Source organism: Gasterosteus aculeatus, chromosome 16 (genome assembly GCF_964276395.1).
Source record: "Gasterosteus aculeatus chromosome 16, fGasAcu3.hap1.1, whole genome shotgun sequence".
NCBI classification, from domain to species: domain Eukaryota; kingdom Metazoa; phylum Chordata; class Actinopteri; order Perciformes; family Gasterosteidae; genus Gasterosteus; species Gasterosteus aculeatus.
In genome coordinates, this window is record NC_135704.1 from 16,672,416 (window position 1) to 16,691,841 (window position 19,426).

General features: G+C 47.6%; 1 protein-coding gene across 2 annotated transcripts; it reads right to left on the minus strand.

Annotated features, from left to right (window-relative positions):
- Positions 1-1,208: 1,208 nt before the first annotated feature.
- On the minus strand, positions 1,209-19,395 carry pde1a (phosphodiesterase 1A, calmodulin-dependent). Of its 2 annotated transcripts, XM_040201805.2 has the most exons (17): positions 19,248-19,395; positions 18,343-18,466; positions 11,796-11,822; positions 9,548-9,661; positions 9,257-9,439; positions 7,744-7,810; positions 6,408-6,524; positions 6,031-6,171; positions 5,805-5,905; positions 5,499-5,624; positions 5,313-5,414; positions 4,501-4,621; positions 4,271-4,352; positions 3,924-4,044; positions 3,452-3,636; positions 3,101-3,283; positions 1,209-3,016 (listed from the first exon to the last, which is right to left on the minus strand). In XM_040201805.2, the coding sequence occupies exons 1-17, from the start codon at positions 19,333-19,335 to the stop codon at positions 2,958-2,960; spliced, it is 1,941 nt and encodes a 646-aa protein (XP_040057739.2). In that variant the 5' UTR covers positions 19,336-19,395; the 3' UTR covers positions 1,209-2,957. The 2 variants fall into 2 exon arrangements, with proteins under 2 accessions (XP_040057739.2, XP_077946573.1); XM_078090447.1 differs by lacking the exons at positions 18,343-18,466; positions 19,248-19,395 and adding an exon at positions 16,420-17,253.
- Positions 19,396-19,426: the final 31 nt, after the last annotated feature.

The window sequence follows — 19,426 nt, forward strand, 5'->3', positions numbered from 1 at the left end:
ATGTTTATGTGAATGTGTGGCTGTAAAAGGCTCTTATATGTACACGTCTCTCAACGTGTTCGTCGGCTGCTGAGTGCAGATTTTATAGCTTTTTTTATTAAAAACAGCTGACTGCTGGGTCTGAAAATGCTGCTAATGAGAGCAGTGAGGGTAGAAAACATTAAAGCTACTGACCGTTAAACCAAACAGCGAGCTGAAGTGCAGACAGCTGATAATTCTCACTTTCTCTTAATGTGAAAATGTATGTTTATTAGCAGTATTAAAGGTTTAAGATTTGTAGTCTCCACGTTCAAGCTGGTGACATCACATCGTATGGGGATGTAATTATTGTGATGTCATCACCTCGGCATGGTCTAGGTTTCTCACTACTAATACTGCTCCTTGATTACCGTGTTGGTACATCTAGCTAATACTGAACTGTAACCCTTTTTAGTAACAGCCGGCTCACAGGTCGAGACTGAAAAGAAGGGAGAGGGTTGAGTGTTTTTTGTGTTTCTGCTGCTGTTAATCAGGAGCTGATGGACTCCCACTGGAGTGTTTCACTAATCAGCAGATAAACAGCTGCAGCCGAGGAGCCACTTAATACATAAAGTAAAAGCAGATAAATACAGTTTTTACTTTTTTGTAACTCTCTAAAGGTATGTTCACATTCCTTAATGTGATTTGCAAGTTTAGGTTTACAGTATGTTTATGGAAGGACGGAAAATGGCTTTTATAAAGAAAGACAGAACAGAAAAGCTAGACTTGAGAAAGGAATCTGTCGTGTGTGTTGGCAGCAGGGAGCGGATATCTGTTGTCCTCTGGTGGCGTGTCTTTGCAGTGCAGCCGTGACAGTATTCCACCACTCGAAACACTGGTTTATTCCCACTGCCCTCTAATGTCGTCTGAAATGCATTGCATCACCTGTGGCGTTCTTTCAGACCATCTTTGACAGAGAAACTGGTGTACGTTTTGGTACCAGGTTGGATGCTAAACTGTCACTTAGTGTGCAATGTTAATACAGTTAAACATTATCTGATGGGTGCTTGATAGACAGTGGTCAGTTTTATGAAAACTGCTTTAAAGTCAGGACCAGTTGTGGAGAACAGGAAACAAAAGTAAGATTTCAAGATGTTCAGTAATGCTTTGTGGTTGTTGCAGTTTAGAATATGATGCATCCTTACTTTATCCTTCCAGGCGTTTGTGAGAAATTGACCACTGGAGGAGACTGGAGCTCTGAATGTTTAATACAATAATACAGAAAACAGCTGTACAGTATACACAGCACACATTCACTCTCACACACACACTCTCACACACACGCGCAGAGGCGGAGTACACAACGACTATAGCACACATTGCATTAACGAACACAGTGCTCAGAGGGCCTAAAGAGTTTCCACTGTCGGCCATGTTGGCCCCACCCTTCGGTTCGTGGGCCGTTGCTATAGAAACCGGTGTTTTATTGTCCCGGGGGGGGGGGGGGGGGTGTCATGGACAGCACTGTCCTTTATTCACAGCCGGGAGAAGTGGCGGTTACGTGGTTTCAATACAGAGTACAGAAGCAACAGAAGCTGTCTGGTCTCTGACCTTCTTTCCATTCAAAGGAACATTCTGTGTTTTTTTTTCTGACAATTTGAATCTGCTTTCACTTATGTGCTTGTGTCCACTGCGGTTTCTACAAAGACGGTGGAGAGTACACTGTTACGATAGCCTATGGGCATATTAACCTGAAGTACAAGACAACCCATGGTTTAAAAAAGAACTTCCTTTAAAATCGGTCCCAGGTGATCTGTCTGACTGCCGCTGTGGGTTCAACCACCTGGCCACGCCCCCAATCAGTGATGTCACAGGAGGTACAGGTCTGCTTGACATTATAATTACTGGATAACAAATACATCTTTTAAAGTCACAGTAAAGTGGCAGTTATAACATGAAATACACGGGAAAGGAATATTCAGATGAGGGATTTAAATACTTCCAATATTATGTCCGTCCATCACGTTGTTGTAGGAGGATACATGTGAGAAGAATGAACTTCTGTCACATCGTTTTAATTTCATCAGTAATGAAATGAGATGTCAAGTATGGTGATATGATGGGTGGGTTAGCTGGGCGTTAATTGTGTTCTATAGTAAGAGAAAAGAGTCCTTTTGATTTTCTTTCAAATTCACTGTGTCAGAAAAGAGTCATAATTCAGGATGCAACAATGAACTTAAGCAGTCGAGCCCCCGGGGGGGGCTTGGAAGGGCCACGTGCCGCCGTGGGCCCCAAATATACCTTAAGCCGACTGCTACTCAGCTGTACTTTTTCTTCAAAGTACGGCTAAAACTGATGGGAACGTCATTATAAGACTAAATGTAACACGGTTCTTAAGAAATTTCCCTCAGAACAGCAAAACGAACAAGCTCTCGTGGCTCTAAAGGAGGAATAAGACTTCTGGGATCTATGAGTGTTACAAGCCGGTCATTGAGACATATCTCAGTCTGGACAGCTACTGTGGCTGACGACCACTCGGCTATGACATCACATATCGGGGCGTGGCCAGAAGCACGGCGCGGTGGATTTTTTGAACCCAGAACAGACAACTGAGCAGAAATCTTGCACTTTGCACTTGAATTCAGTGTAAAAAGTAGGTAAAGTAAAAAACCTTCACAACAGCGTCGTTCCTCCAGGTAACAGATGTTTAGCCTGCCGAAGTCATTCCATTCTTCCAATTCGGAGCCCCTAATAATTTCACATAACACAGCGAATGGGCGATGACGCTGCTAAGAATCTGTTACGTGATGAACGGCCGTCACTTTGAATGTAGCATGTTCATTGTCGGTTGTAAACATAAGGTCTGGTGGCCCTTTGAGGGTCCACCGAGGGGGGGGCCACTGAGCCAGCTGCTGCGTCTAAACACAAAGTCCGAACCCCTGTCCTCCCTGCACATCTGCCACAGTCAGCTACAGCGGTGAGTTCGCCGCGGAGCGCCATCAGGCGTTTTCAGGCACTTCATCTTGCTCCGCCGCCTTTTCCTCTCCTGGCCCCGCCCCTGCAACGGTTACCACAGCAACATGTCAGTGCGTTGACAGGTTACGGTTCAGGAAATGTTCAGGGAGCGATGTCACGCACGTACCGTTCCAGGACAGGTGAACGGGCGACTTGTCGTCCTGAGGTTCGTCAGGAGGGGGCCCCTCTGAGCTCTGTGATTGGTCAGAGGCGTGTGCCAGCGGGACGCTGTGACTGGGCACGTCCGAGTTGACATTAGACTCCACTTCTTCTTGTTCCTCTCGCTTCTCCTGCTCCCTGTTGGCCAGCTCTGCTCACAACAAGGGAACACGATAAAGAGTCACACAGGGAGACAGTGTCCCTAACACGTCCAGGGAGGTCATACTCTGAGCTAAATGCTAAATATCGTAAGCGCGCTGAAATACTCATGAAGACCCGACGGTTGATTTAATGCCAGTAAGTACGCGTGCGTGCGTACCGTGCACAGACAGCTCTTTCCACCTGTCCTTGTTACTGCCGATGACACCGGTGAGGTGGCTCTTCAGAGCCGGCAGGTCGATGGCTCTCAGGGAAAAGTCCATCTGTCCGTCATTGCTGTTCCCATAGCGACCGCTACTGTGTCTCTGCACCGACTCGACGGTCACCGAACCACTTCCTGTTAGACTGGTACAAAGCGGAGTCACGGACCACGGGGCTTATGGGGGATCAGAACCAATTCACACGCACAAGGGATGAAGTCACAATCGCATGAGACTGTCGAACATGTCTTTATATGTAGTTGCAGCCTCAGAGAGAGATTTAAGGATTTTACAGTTTGGTTGAAATGTACTATCGACATTTGGGGAGAAAATAGTTGTGCCTTTTATAAAAACCCACCCTCAAGATGTCCGTTACACGTGTGGCTGGAAGCTTTTTGCATCAATGTGGAACAGTAGCAGTTGTGTTGGTACCTGGACTTCCTGTTTCCAGTCTCTTTGGCCTTCCGGTCCTCTTCTATCAGAGGACCGATCACTTTCTCCGTTGTGTCGATCAGGACGCTGAAAGTCGGCTCCACGATGAAGTCTATGAAACCTGCAACCAGAGAGAAGAGAGACATGATGGAGAGAAGACGAAAGAGGTCAACGGAGGTCGAAAGGCCAAAGGATGGAGTAGAAAGACACTTTGAATGATAAACATTACTGATAAGCAACCCGATCCCTGACAGAGCGGAGAAGGACATCAGTTCTTCACCAGCAGGTGTCCCTGTTGAGCCTCCTGTCTTGGCTCTGAGCTCGTAGCTATTGCCGGTAGATCTTACCTATCTGTGATTGGGCGATCATCGTGGCTTTGCGGTCACAGAGAGGAGAGAAAGGAAGGCCGAGTTGCACCTCTTTGTCTCCCTGGAAGAGACGCAGTCACCGAGGCAACATTAGTTATTACATCCACTTAAGAAGAACCTCAAAATGATTATGAATAATTAACGATCAAACCGATTTTTTATTATCATCCAAAGAATGATCTTGTAATCTACGGATGTGTGTGTGTCACCTGTCTGAAGAACTCCTCCATCAGACTGTGAGTCCAGCGGTAGTGCAGCGGCCAGGCTTTGGCCGGGTGACTGATATCTGCGGCGTGAAGCATCAGAGACAAAACCTTCACTTTGTCCAGACTGGAGAGACGGGACAAAAGGAAAAAGAAAGTCAAGCTGACGGAGGGAAGCTGGACTCCGACGGAGACTCAGCAGCCTGCAGGGCCGTATATGTCTGTGTCCCAACAAACTCCCACTGGTGGTCCTCATCAGATGGACCAAGAGGGGCAACTCTTCTGACGCATTTCCTGTTGCATTTTGAAATTATATTATCTTCCCTAAAAGAGACTCGTGCACCCGAATGATAAAATCCAGTCACAACAGGAGGTCAGAAAAACATTTAAAGCTCGACTGACTTAAGAAACTACAGAGCGTTTTTTTATTTTTTATTTGAATGCTGTCATTTTTTATTAGTGACTATATATTTTAAATTATAATACATCTCATTATACAAAAATAACCTGGTTATATGTATTTTTTTTCTATTTTTTTTGATCATTTTGTTTTTGAATGAGGACTGCGCATGATTGTATGTTTGTTTGAAGTGTTACGTTTTTTGTGTAATAAAAGGCTTGAATGTGAACTGTAAGAGGTGAAAAGGAGGATGAAACATGTTATAATACCAAAGATGTCATTTAGCTGACAAACTCACTTTGTAATACACATTTTCTAGAAGCTTTTAATAAGCGGTCGATTATAAACAGCTGGGTTGTGACACAAAACACACGCGTACGTTGGCTGGAGATTAGAGGTCAAAGGTCACACCACTGACCCGTGTGTCTGCGTCAGGGTGTTCCTCATGGTCTTGATCTGCTGGAAGTGACAGGACATGTCTGTGGACATCACCATCTCTATCACCAGAGCCCTCAGCTCCCTGCCGAGGATCAGTACACACCATCAGCGACCGGTCGCCACGGCGACCGTTAGCTCGCCGGCGACGTGTAGTCTGTGCGCGTACCTCCAGTCGTCCTTGTTCAGGTTGACCAGGATGTTCATGTCCTCCTCTGCCATCAGCCGGTAGGCGGCGCTGACGTGATGGTTCTCCAGCACCGACCTGTCGTTGTACAGGATGGCCACCTCGGACCTGACGGACAGACGCGACATCCGATCAGACGCCTTCAAAATTAGCAGGCCTCGCCAGCTACGTGTTTCTGTTCTCTGTGGTTCTCCCGGTTCTCGCGTGTCTGCTAATGGTGCTCAATAAAAAACTGGAAACGATAAACGCAGTAGAGGTATTTGATTCGAGTGTTACTGTCCACGTTACCTGGCGTGGATGTGGAAGTTGTTGGTGGTTCCCGTGTGTTCAAAGTCGTGAATCGCAGCCGCAAAAACCATCGCGAGGATCTCGAGCTCGCTGAGCCAGTGCTGCGCACACACACACACACACACACACACACCACAGTTATATGCCTGGGATGAGACACTGTTGAGTGTCAAAGTGACGTCGATCTCGGTGTGTGTGTGTGTGCGTGTGCTGGCGTGTGTGTTACCATCAGCCCGGTGTGCAGCATCAGGAAGTGGGCGGTCTGAGTGACATCGGCGGCGTGGATCAGGTTGTGGTAGGGGTTCTTGTGTTTGCTGTAGCCGCTCTCCAGAGCCTCAACAAACTGCACCAGAGCCTGCAGCGGGATCTGGACACAGTAACAGAGGTTTGTACACGGAGTGCAGGTACTACGAGTACTGTGTGGGTACCCAGTCATCAAGGACCAAAGATACCCCGTAGTTCAACTGAGCTGGTGGATTTATTATCACACTAAAACATCTCAATTAGAAGATCTCATCTATTGGGTTGTTGTCTAGTTAAAAAGTTTGTATTAAAGGCAATTTAAATCATCCCCAGGTGTTAACTTCATAAAGCTGTGTGTACCCTGAACCTGTTGATGAGGTCATAGCGGGTCAGAAGGTCGTAGACCAGGAACTTGAGGGCGTGGTCCCCGGTGCCCTCGTGGAAGGAAAACACATCAAACGACCAGTGATCCATTTCCTGCAAGAAAAAACAACATCAAGTGAGATTCAGGTGGAGATTTAACGACATGTAATGTGGGAAATTGCGATGCAGATGCAACAGGCTGTCTGGTCGTCGCCGTGTAATTCGCTGTGATGAAGGACGGCTGCCAGTAGAGGGCAGTATGCTTACAAGGTTTTTTGACGTTGGAAGGATAATTATTCATTTGGTCATAATTACATTTTATGCGGTCCATGATTCATGGTGTGTCGTTGTATTTATATTCTTTCCGTTAGTGTTTTACATCATGTGAGAAACATGAATTAGATTTGGCTGGAGAGTATTTATTGTTTAATCTAATTCTTTCTCAGTTTGTACAGGAAGCGCTGCGACGGAGACATATATCATCATGTACACTGAAAACTCTTTTTCACTTCCATTCCTGCTTGCCCCACCTCCCCCGCTCTGCCTTCGGTTTCCCTTCAGTTCCTCCTCCTTTCCTCCTCTCCTCCTTTTTGTCTTCATATCTTCCTGTCCTCCTCTCCCCACCACCTCCTTACATCTGCTTTTGTCCTTTCTTCATAATTCTACTTGACTTCACTCTTCTATTCTTCCTTCTTTCTCCTTAAATTCCCTTCTTCTCTCTACCTTTCTATGTCTTTTCTTCTGTTTTCTTCCTGACCTCTTTCTGAGGTAATAATAGAAGCATTAAGGATTTGAGGCATCCGAACAATGGCCTTTTTGAACTGCTTTGGTCAGGGAGGCATTATCGCAGTCAAAGGGGCAGAACGGAGGGATTAAGGAGGAACCACCTCCCTCCGGCCGAGGACAGACTTCCCCTCTCGTGCTGTGCCAGTTACCTTCACCGCTCCCATGCAGCCCTCCACATCTGCACTGCATTGCATATTTGCACGCAGTAGTTTGCTGTTGCATTTTCTAATTGTACACGTGTTCTTCTTTCTTCAGAATGTGGAAATATTGTATAGGGGACAAAGGACACTGAACAATCTTCCTTCCATTCTCTCCTCTTTGCAGGTCTTTCTTTCCTTTTCATTTCTCCTTTTAATTCCCTATTTTCCTTTACTGCCTCCTCAACAATGTCCTCAATTTTGACATCTTTCTTCTGTTCTATTTTTAATTTCTTGTGTCTGCTTCGTTCTTTCCTTTAAACTTTCTGGAGAGGACAGAACTGTCTCACGAATTAGAAGCTGACTAATGAAATGAATGACGGGTGTGCAGAGATTTAAACAATTTATACCTTCAGAGCTGTCAGAGCCGTGGGAGGGTAGGTCAGACCAGCCATGTTGGACGTCCGTCTGTACATCCTAATGTCACAGAACACACACACACACACACACACAAGCTGATGAAAAAATGTGCGAAAATGATCACACTTCTAAACGACAGTTACATTCACGTAAACACTCCTCACGCAGACCTCCAGTCGCCCTCCTCCACAGTTTGTGGGCCGGATGGATTGCGCGTCGTCATGGCAACCTGAAGTTCCAAACACAGAGTGAGCGCCGCCTCGGTGCCGCCGATCTTTTTTGATTTCATGCGCCGTTAAGCTGCCGCAGAAGAGCTGACAGCGTTCCATCACTGCGAATCGTTTACACTGTAATGACCTCGGACCTCGTGGCCTCCGTGCGTGATCTTCATCTGCAGCTCGCTGGCGCGCTAACGTCATTACACTTCGTGTTCAACCTCGTAATCACATCCGGGGTGAGGTCATGGCCGGATGCGTTCTGATGTTTATTTTAAGTTGATGATGGTTTTCTGTTTTGTCTCCAGGTGCTTCAGATCTTTCTGCTCAAGACCAAAATAACCCGAGAGACATTTCAAACTCTCGCTGTTTAGTTTGAGACGATCATCTGACTGGACTTTGAGGAGTCGCAGTTTTTCCCTCTGTTATGAATACACCTGGTTACACGGCCTCATGTGATTGTTGAACATGTGATTCCATCTCTACACCCGGTGTGGGAGAGTGCGGTTCGGCACCGATGTCAGAGGATGAGTCCACCTCTTTCACCTCAAGCTCCACGTCTTCACCCATTTTCCTGATGGAGCCGGTGTTCTGTCGATTTTTGCTGCTTTGGCGAGAATTGCTACCGCCGCATAAATCGATGGCTCTGTCTATCGATTCATGCTACCCTATCTACTTTATGGTTTTATACCTCTGTACATCAAATGAAGGCATAAAGTAAGTGTAATTTGTTGACACAAAAGAAATAGCAACTGCTTATGACTCATTAATTAATGTTATTATTATTACTGCCTGAAAAAAGATTGGGCAGTACGTTTCCGCGCTGTGAGCCCCTCTAGAATCATGTGCATGTCCCTGCGATACAGCAAGCTACATGCAATTATTGCGAATTTAACTTCAAGAGCTAAACCAGTGTGCAATCTAAGCTATATGCTATTATATAAATAAGCCAAAAGCGCGAGGAAAGGAGGGTTTTGGTGGACATTTCTCACCGCGTCTCCGCAAATGGAAAACGGACTACAGATAATACGACACAGTAGACGTAGTAGTAGTAGAAATATTATGGGCGTGTCAAGGACTCTTGGAAAATCGACTCGGCGCATGCGCAATACCACGAAGTAGCCGTTCTCGACAAGTACCGGAAAATGATAGAACACCCGGCTTGGTGCACAAGGGGCAAACACAAACCCAAAGCCTGAAGCACACCGTTTTCCAAAAAATGCCCCGAATATCCCTCCCGTGAATTTAAGGGGCCCCAAACCAGGTATGTATCGATTTATTTTTATACCTTTCTACAAATATCCCAGCTTGCACTGCATGGACGATGGTCCTGAATCTCGGCTTCTCCTCGGGGCGACGCTTGGCCACGCCCATCTTCCTGGTGAAGGTGCACGCCAGCCAATCCCGCACTTCGCTGGGCACCGACTCCGCCTGCAAGTCGCTGAGCTCGTCCTCGGTGTCCAAAAGACGCCTGCGGGACAGAAGGGCACACCCGTCAGCCGCAGCTGGGACAGCCAGGGACGGTGGGTTTATTTTGGATACACGTCCACTTGTTATTTTGTCAGCGCATCGGTCCTACTTGGTCTCGTCGGTGTAAACAGTGTCCAACATGGCAGCGGCGAGCTCCAGGTTCCTGCGGAGTTCCTGCAGGTCCACGACGCCCCGGTCCATCTGCTCCAGGACCCCCTTCAGCCTGACGACGCAAACACACACACACAGGTCGCACAAAGCGCACTCACATGCTCGTGTAAACAGCACAAATCATCCCAAGTGCATAATCGCTCATCAGTTACAGAGACACAAACATGTGAGATCTGAGCCGGAGGGCAGACTGGGAGATATGAGCGGGTTACAGAAACAAATGGAACCGAGGCTGAGGCCCAAATATGGCGTCACGACTCCCTAAGCTGTGGAAGGTTATTTGGAGAGGTACCGTAGCTGGAAACGTTCCCGGTCCCTCGTTATTCATATGAGAGCTGTTCAGTGTGTGCTGCTGTAAATCTCGTCAGGCTGAAGACACCTCTGCCCAAAATGGACCAGCAGGACATAATATAGTTCCAGTTGTTGTCTGCGGCTCATCTTAGTCACACTGAGCGGAACGCGCCCACCCAAAAGTATAAATACCTGCCCACTTAAATTTAAGGTCGCCGGATTTAGAGACACTGTTTGAGCTGCTGTTTTCAGAGAGAGCACAGGTACGCTAACACACACAAAATAGGAATAATTATACCATATTTGCGGAATCTCAAAAGCCTACTACTCCCCGTCTGACCTTCTAAAGCAGAAATCTGAGTGGACGCACTTTAAAAGGTCGACGAGCAGCTGCGCTGTGCTTTTCTGCTCATCTGTGATGCCGTTCACCCGCGACGTTACAAACACCTCAACGGGAGTCACATCCATCTGCAGGAGTCCTTTCTGTAGACTTCACACACCTGCTAGCTGACAGAAGGAAGCAGCGATCTTCATTCCCTCACAGCTGCTGTCCTGTTCACACCACAGAACCAGAACACCCAAATCTGTTTCCTCCAGATGGGCGCCTGACAGCCGAGCCTCCTGTCAATCAGCTGACTCCCACAGGGAGCGAAGGGAGTCTCCCCGCGGAAATAAACATGTTTCTGTAACGGAGGACTTACTTAATGCTCGCGGCGTCTTTGTCAGCCGGTACAGAAGTTCGTTACAGTTTGAGACCCGTACTTTTGTCGGCATGAGAGATTTGGAGGTTAGGGGCAATGTAATAAGATCCTCACTTATATGCATTAAATGTACATATTATCTTCTATTGCTTGCCGATACTGAGGGTGTATGAGGCAGCATTCTTCAATCCAAGGAGGGCTTGTATTTTCATAAATTACCTACTTTACAGTGCTGGTACACAGACTTGTAGGTTGGATGATGGACGGAGGGATATTTTTGGGTCGTTAATGTGATTTTGCTGCTCATGATGGTTCAAATGTTCACAACAGAGGAAGCTGACGACGGGGAGACATAAAGACTCTGCTGCAGCCAGGCATCGTGCCGTCGTCATGGTTACTAAAACACCTTCCTGTATACTGGATGAAATCTGTTTTAGTTGCCATGGTTACAGCTGGAGTCAGACAAGGGGATGGAGCAAGGGAAAAATAAAAGTTCAAGACTGCAGACGTTCAAGGATTTTATTTAGCTTCACCTGACTAATATTATCATCAGCAGCAGTAGCATTCTCTGCTCTTTTGTCTTCGGGTACAAAAGCTTTTCTATGCTACCCGGGCACATGACAAAGTACGGACCAACAGCGGAAGAAGGTGGTCACCAGCCATCCGCCGGCCGTAGAAAATGAGCAAAGAGGCGAAAGGTGTGGCGCCAGCTAGCAGCGAGCCAATCGATACACGGCTAAGCTAACTTAGAATCAACCCCTTGTGCTGATGTCATGAACTAGATGACGAAACCTGTTTTGCGTATCAGGCTGGAAACATATTTATTTCAGCGGTAAAATTGGGTATTTTGAATGCGGGGGACTGAAGGGTTTAGGAGGCGGCCTCTGGAGGACGTAGAAGGAATTGTAGTTTTTAAGAGCTCGTGTGTCGACTGCATTCACTTGGATAAACGTGAGTGCTCCTCAGGTGATTGCCGTGAGAGGAAAGAAGAAGAAACAAAGTTCTGACGCACATCTGTTTTTCGCTTTATTTGTGTTTTTTTGTCAAAAAATGTGATCATTTGACCTCTGAAACCAATGTCTCTTTGGTGATAACAGCTCTTAACCCGCCTCCTCAGTTCCATTGTTGAGAGTGTGTGTGCGCGCGTGTGTGTGTGTGTGTGTGTGTGTGTGTGTGTGTGTGTGTGCCTCTTACCTCTGCGATGCACTTTTATATTTCTGCCTGTAAACAAAAAAAAAACAGAATAGTGACTCGAATTAACAAACATGTTTCCTAATCATGCACGTAAACTGATAAGAACTGACGAGGTGCTCAGACACGAAACCCCAATTGGTTGCAGTCAGCAGTCATATGATGAACACAAACGCTAGCAGGCTTGCAGGCTTGCAGGCTAGCAGGCTTGCAGGCTAGCAGGCTAACAGGCTAGTAGGCTAGCAGGCTAGCAGCATCGATAGCAACAGCAGTGCGAAGGCAGCTAACAGTGTTAATGGGGGCTTTAGGGGGGACGATGCTGTCGTTCAGGATGTTGTTGTCACCTGCCAATTTTAAACTGGACTGTAAATGGATCACGTGTAGCAAAGTTAATGCCCTACATTTTTATTTTCATTTAAATGTGCAAGCCTGATACTTTGCTATAGCCTACATTGACTTTAAATAAGATCCAAAGCGAATGCTAATCCAAAGTAATAAATTGCATGCAACTATTATCCTTATTCTTACACGTAGAGCTGGGGGCCGAGAGACAAACAATGAGACAGCAAAGCAAACGTCCACAAGGCACCAGAGGTGCATCCATCGCGCTCACGGCTGACTGGTGAATCCACTAAGTTGGACGAATGCAAAATGCCCCCCAGGTGAGTAAATATGTAAACCGGGAGTTGATAAGCTCCATTTGGTCTTAAAAAAGCCAATCCCTGCTCGGGGACGCGGCCCCTGAGGCTCCGTCTCGGCTCTGAGATTATTGAGTGTTGCGATCACGCTGGCCTGCGTGGGCCGGGTAAACGGCGGGCTGAGCGGCGCCGGGGCTGAGCGGGCCGCACTGTGTTTTTGTTTGAATAAAACGAGACAAAAGCGTTGTGCGGCACCGACGGTGACAGGTGAGAGCGGGGATGTTTCCTGAAGGAATGACTCACCACTGTGTCACAAACACGTGCAGGCTGAATTTGCTTAGCTTTTTCCTTTCTCTAGCGTCACCTCACCCACTTTCTTCCCCGCGTCGGTGAGCGTTAATAGCACTGAGCATGTACAGAATTCTTTTTTATTCTCAGCACCGCAGGGTGCGTTTCACGCTTTAGTGGCAATGTCTGCACCGCCTACATCAAGACCAGTGCCCTGGCCCGGTGAAAAGGCAGAGCAGCCATTAAAATGCAGCAGGGCTGTTAGTAAGCCAACACACGCCTGAATGAGCAGAAACAAATACATGAAAACAACCTGTATTACATGGTTTCAGAGTCCGACTTCAAAGTTGCTGTATTTGCATGACAATAGACGCAATGAGCCCGTTAATCAGGGAATTGGACGGACTGGTTTTCACCCCGATGTTTGTGGCTCTCCGTGTTATCTCAATCTTTTTTAATCATTCAATCATCATATTTTAATAAAGGCAATTTCAGGTAGCTGTAAATAAAAATGTAGTTATTCTGTTTATTGTCATTGAAGTCGCTGACTTGTATCAGCTGGTTTCGGTTCTATTTCCCGCCTCACCACACAGTCTGATGAACTACCCTGCCATCATTTTCTCACTCTCAAGTTTGTTTTTATCCAATTCCCAGTCTCATTTCTTCATCAATCTCTAACCAAAGCACATTTAAAAGATAAATTTTAAAAGATCACAACGCTTGAAAATATACAAGATAGTAGACTGTTTAAAAGAAGAAAAACTGTATTAAACTCTAAATAAATATAATAAACTTCAAGAAGCTGTTACCACGGCAACTGGTGAGCGGGGACAAAAAAACTAAAGAAACTAATCTGAACTCTCAATTGTTCTCCCTCCAAAAAACACAGACCCCAGTGTTATGATCTGCATCCGGGGGCCGTGTGTCTATCAGAAGGATAATTAATACGACCAGTCGGCGTTCAATGAAGAAAGACACAAGGGGGCACTTAGTGCCTGTTTGTCATTCTAATGCGTCTCTGAGCTGTTTTGTTGCAATTAGGCCACTTTGTTGTACTGCAACGTGGCGCGCGCACTCAAAATAGCGTTCTGAACGTCTCTCTGGGTTTGAGCTCAGAAAAGTTGTAGCCGCGGCTTTCAGCCGTCTCTGCCCGCCGAAGGAGTTCCTTCTTCTTTCTTCGTCAAGTGTCAACTACTTATAGTCTGATTCTTCTCGTCTGTGCGTCACATGTTCCCGATCTAAATCTGGGAACGTATCTGACGGTGGACTGAGTTTTATTCAGATACGCTCCTGTAGTCCTTTGAACACAGATTCACCGAGGAGGCACCAACTGTAAAAAGAAAAACCTGAATCTCCGTTCTCCAGTAGCCTCATGGCGTCCGTCACTCACACAGAGGTCACATGCAGCAGGGCTGTCGGAGGAGGACGAATCATCAGTCAACCGCTCACTTGATAACTGTCCTGCTACATACATGCATGCCCACATTCATCTAATTTCTAATGGAACATTTACAAAGGAGCCAACTTTTAGGTGTGAGATGATAAAAACAGGAGCCAGTTGAGGTGGTTTGGGCATCTGGTGAGGTTGCCCACACGGGCGCCTCTCTAGGGAGGTTTTCCAGGCCCGGCCAGCCGGTAAGAGGTCCCGGGGGAAAGACCCGGTAGATGTGGGAAAGGGAAGCTTGGGGTCTCCTGCTGTCCCCCGCGAGACCCGACCGCGGATGAGCAGCTGACAATGAGATGAGACAATGACAATAATAACTTTGATTTATTTTTATGTGGGATGTTCAATAGTTAAATGGCTTTCATATCACCATCGATCCAACTGGTGCAGGTGGCAACTTCTTGACTTAATCCGAGAAATGAAGAACGCTGATGTTGTTTTTTTACGATTTTAAATTGAATTTGCTTCTAGATTAATGTTCAACCCATTTGAAATTGTAACCAGCCACCCATGATTGGAAGCACTACCCAGAGTACTGTAGGTTATGCTGATTCAGTACATGAGCTGAGTAGAATTTCAATTCTGCAATTTTATTTCTGTCTGATCGAAACACTGCTGACAGATGACACATTCGCTCGCCAATGTGAACGCCAAAATGAAACGCTATTCTTGGCCTCAACTCCCAAATAGTTACTAATACAAGATGCTGTTAAGTAGAGTCTGTTAAACAGGAGCAGAAGGAGCGTGAATTGAGTGTGTGTGTGTGTGTGTGGGGGGGGGTCCTTATAATGGGAATTTATTAGAATGTAAATGCCAGAAAAATATTTGATATTTTTCCAGAGTAATGTACGAGATCATAAAGTTTAAAAATATGTTTTCATTCATCTGATATTCAGAGTAGACACATCAGGTGCTTCTGCTCTGAAGAGTGTCAGTCTGTGGGCCGATGAGTCACGGTTCAGCTGACGAGGACGAGGATGAGGGCTCTCGTGTGGCCGAGGGCTTCACATTCTCCAAAAATGTACCAGAGCCCCCCAAAAAAGAGTGCGTGTCACAAGTAAAGCACACGTGAAAGGGATGTTCTCCCTTAAATGTCAAATGCATGATCTCAAATATGAAGGTACAGCGCAGGAAGATCCAATGGACACGCTCTCATTCCAAAAAAAATATAAAAACATGGTTCATGGCGGTGCTGCCCTAACAGCCTCCACTCTGCTGGTTCCAGTCCAGATGTTCAACCCGCTGCAGGGTCGGGTGACTGGCCCGGTCCCTCCCAAAGGAGCCGGGTTATAATCGGGGTCAGGACTCTCTGTGTGGGGCTGTCATGTTCCTCCTTTCACTCAAAAAGCCACTAAAGGCTTTATGCATCTTATTCAAGTTTGCTGCTGCAGGCGACTGAGATGAAACACAATGTGAAACTCAACACCCTCAATGCGCTGCTCTACTTCAACAACTGATTACCGACAATCGTCTCTGCCACGACATGCCTCCTGCAGCTGCCTTTTGAAATAAATAGATTGAATGCCTTATTTTGTGTTCCAAACAGCTGGAAATACACTTTGATGTTCCGATCGGGACCCATTTAAGACATTCATGTTGTGTGTCGGTTAGTGACGTATGGGATTGTGGTTGGAATGTTAAAAAAAAAACACCTTAAACATCAACAAGAAATTTGAGCAAAACTGCCCAGTTTGTCTTTGTTTTCCCGCTCTCGCTCTCTCTCTCTCTCTCTCTCTCTCTCTCTCTCTCTCTCTCTCTCTCTCTATCCCCCTTTTTCTCCTAATCTTTGCAGAGAGTTTTGCTGCATCGCAACGCTCAGCCGTTACCATGGCAACCGCAGCCACCAGAGAACGGCAAGCTGTTTTGCATCTGCCGCCGTGGCCCCGGATTCAGACCGATGTGGGGACGCCGTCCCCGCCGCGAGGACGGCCTCTTAGCGTCCAGCACAGAGCAAATACCTGACGCACGGACTGGAGGACGAGAAGATGTGACCTCATCAAAATCTCTCTCTCTCTCTCTCTGTCTCTCACTCTCTCTCTGTGTATTAGGTTCAGTGATGTCGCACACCCACAGTTTCACACTCGTTTGCTGTCATTCGTCTTCCCTCCGTCCTCGGACCGTGCCAACATCACCACGGCAACCCGGCAGCCTCACTGAAGCCGTCCCCGTGGCTGTCAGTCTGATTCCTACACAGACCGAACACCAGTTATCACATCACCATCGACATGACCTCGCCGGTCAGCTGACGTCTACTCACATCTCTCTCAGTCGGATCAGGACCTGGTCGTTGTGGTTCTGCTCCGCGTAGTCAAAGTCCTGCACCTCCTCGACCTGCACCTCTTCAATCCGCTGCGGCTCTTCCTCAAACTGCTGCTCCTGCTCAGGCTGATGCTGCTGCTCCTCTGTCTGCTGCTGCTGCTCCTCCTCCTCCTCCTCCGTCTGCTGCAGCTCCTCAATCTGTTGCTCCTCCTCCATCTGCTCCTGTTCAGTCGGCTGCACCTCCTCTTGCAGTATAAACCCACTCTGCTGCACCTCCTCTTGCTGTAGCACCTCACTCTGCTGCACCTCCTCCTGCTGTACTGGCCCACCCTGCTGCACCTCCTCCTGCTGTATCAACTCGCTGTGCTGCACCCCCTCCTCCTCCTGTTGCATCTGCACCGTCTGCTGTGGCTGCTCAGCGCACACCTCCTCCTGCTGCACCTCCTCCTGCTGTATCAACTCGCTGTGCTGCACCCCCTCCTCCTCCTGTTGCATCTGCACAGTCTGCTGTGGCTGCTCAGCGCACACCTCCTCCTGCTGCACCTCTTCCTCATTTTGCTCCTCCTCTTTCTGCCGCACCTCTTCAGACTTTACCTCCTCCTCTTCTTCTTGGTCCTGTTGGGGCATCTGCTCTCCCTGCCCTTCCTCACGTTGCTGCACTTCCGCCTCCTGCTCCTCAGCCTCCGGCACCCCCTCGTTCATCTCGGCGTGGTGGAGGAGGAGAGGGGAGGTGGGGGTTTCAATCAGTACAGGTGTTCACGATGACTTTGGTGTCGGTGAAGCGTCCGGACGTCTGTCAGACTGACGGAGCAGTGGAAACACCCGCACAAATCACAGCCGACGGACGAGTTTGGGTTCGGTGGAACTTCATCCAACTTCCTTCGAAGATCCGAAATGATGCTCTGTGATCTCTGAAAAGTCCGCGGTCACGAGACGACGTGTGAAGTTGAAGAGCAGGCACGGGCTGACGTCATGTTTTAAGTCAATGAAAATTCCAAACAACAAAAAAACAACAACAACAACAACAAAAATGTGATCGGCGGATCCGTCACAGCGTCACAGCTTCACTGCTCCGCGCTCCGGCACTGCGACGGCAAAATGATCCGGCTCGGCTGTCCCAGAGCATCGCCGTAGGAACGCAAGGAGGAGGTGGACCAGCATTAAATGCAGGATGGAGAGAGAGGGGGAGAGAGAGAGAGAGAGAGAGAGAGAGGGGGGGGGGGGGGGGGGGGGAGAGAGAGAGACGGGAGCGACGGAGGGGGACAAAGGAGAAGCAGAGCGTTCCCGTGGCAACCGCAACAACGGTTGCTAAGAGTGATGGAATCCTGCAGCTGACGGACCTGCCTCCGCTTCCTCCCTCACCCCCTTCCCGCATGCAGGAGCGCGCAACTTTACCCCGCGCACGTCTGAGAGGGAGAACGCGTGCGTGTGCACGCTGCTGAGAGAGAGTGAGCCGACCTGTGTGTGTGTGTGTGTGCGTGTGTGTAGGTGGGTGGGTGGTATTTAGACAACGATGATGCAATGGTCCCGAAAAGAGAGTCACAAAACCTCCAGTCAAGTGGCATCACCAGGCAATCGGTCTGCGGTTCCGCTGGCGCCCCCTACAGGCGGCCGCGGTCATTACTGCTTGGCTGGTGCCATTCGGAAGGCTTGAGGGTTCATCCTCTGGGGCAGTGCATAGAAACGGTACTGCACGTCGAAACACAGAGTTGGGGGCAGTTGTGAGGGATTTGTTGTTTCGACTCCATGCCTCCGGTTCGTCACGCAGGCTTTCTCTCACGTTTTATCGTTTCCAAGCATGATCCCAAATAACCCCGATGACTCCACCATGACATCATTACTCACAGTGGACAACGCCGAGCGGTTATCACAAGAAGAGTGGGATAACATGTAGGTTTTCTGATTTTAAAGCCTTTCATACCATTTCTTGGGGTTTCTCGCAGCACAGTTTCTGTTGGGTCCGAGTGCACACCTCCTGATGCTGCACCCGGTCCCGATGGGATGCGGCATCAGACTCAGGGTCTTGATCGGCTGCAGAGAGTCCCCTGATGGAGGGAGAGGAAAGAAGGCTGCGTTTTGAAAGTGGAACAGCGGACATCTTCAAAACGGAGGTGTACGGCGCTTTGACGTCTAAGCATCGCAGCGCATTCATTTTTGTGGGTTAAGGGTGTCTTATAGGACGGTGTTAGTGATCCTGGTTGAAACACTAATTAACTGTATGTTAAAGTGTGTTACATTCCGTGTGTGTGCCCATGTTGTTTAACGGAGGAGGGTGTAAACAAACAGTGGACTCCCTGATGGTCAGCTGGCTAATTGACTATTGGTTCTTCATAATCAGCAGCGACACTGAAGAGACAATCAAAGTGGACCATGTGAGAAGAGTGAGTCTGTGTGGCCGTCTATTTCAGTAATGTATTCAGGTCTTTGTTTGTCAAAAGGCTGTTGAGGCAACAATTAAAACAAAGTGTGCAGCCTGAGAGATTTATTTTTGGGCCTCAATCAGGCTGTAAACTATAAATCGCACTATTTTATTTGCTCATTCTAATCTTGTTAACTGCATCTTAAAGGTCCCTTCCAGACATTTTTTACATTGGATAACCGTAATATGCTTTAATAGTGTAGTATTAAAAAGCATTTAACAACTTTCATAGTAAAATCATTTAAATTCATTTTGCGATGATTTGAGAGCACGATATATGTAAAACGTCTTTTGAGATACATATATGGATTCCTATCAACGATGAGCTAATGATCACAAGCAGGGATTTATGGCATTTAGAGATATTTTTTTTCAAGAGTTAAAGAGGAAGAATGTGACCGACTGACCTGTCACAGTGAGAACCGGTGACTCGTCACGTGGCATCAACGTTACCACCGCCATCCGACTGTTAAGAGCGGAGCAGAAGGAGCCCATCGTCCACAGGAGAAGAGACTCCTGCTTTCATCTGCATGCTGCTCGGCACGGCTCTCTCTCTTCATGCCAAGAGGTCTCTCTCCTTTTTAAG

Coding starts and splice junctions, on each gene's coding strand:
- pde1a (XM_078090447.1), bottom strand. CDS start 17,123: ATGAACGAGGGGGTGCCGGAGGCTGAGGAGCAGGAGGCGGAAGTGCAG. Junction 4,353..4,500: donor TGGAGGAGTTCTTCAGACAG/GTGACACACACA, acceptor CGTCTCTTCCAG/GGAGACAAAGAGGTGCAACT. Junction 3,017..3,100: donor CGTTCACCTGTCCTGGAACG/GTACGTGCGTGA, acceptor TAACCGTTGCAG/GGGCGGGGCCAGGAGAGGAA.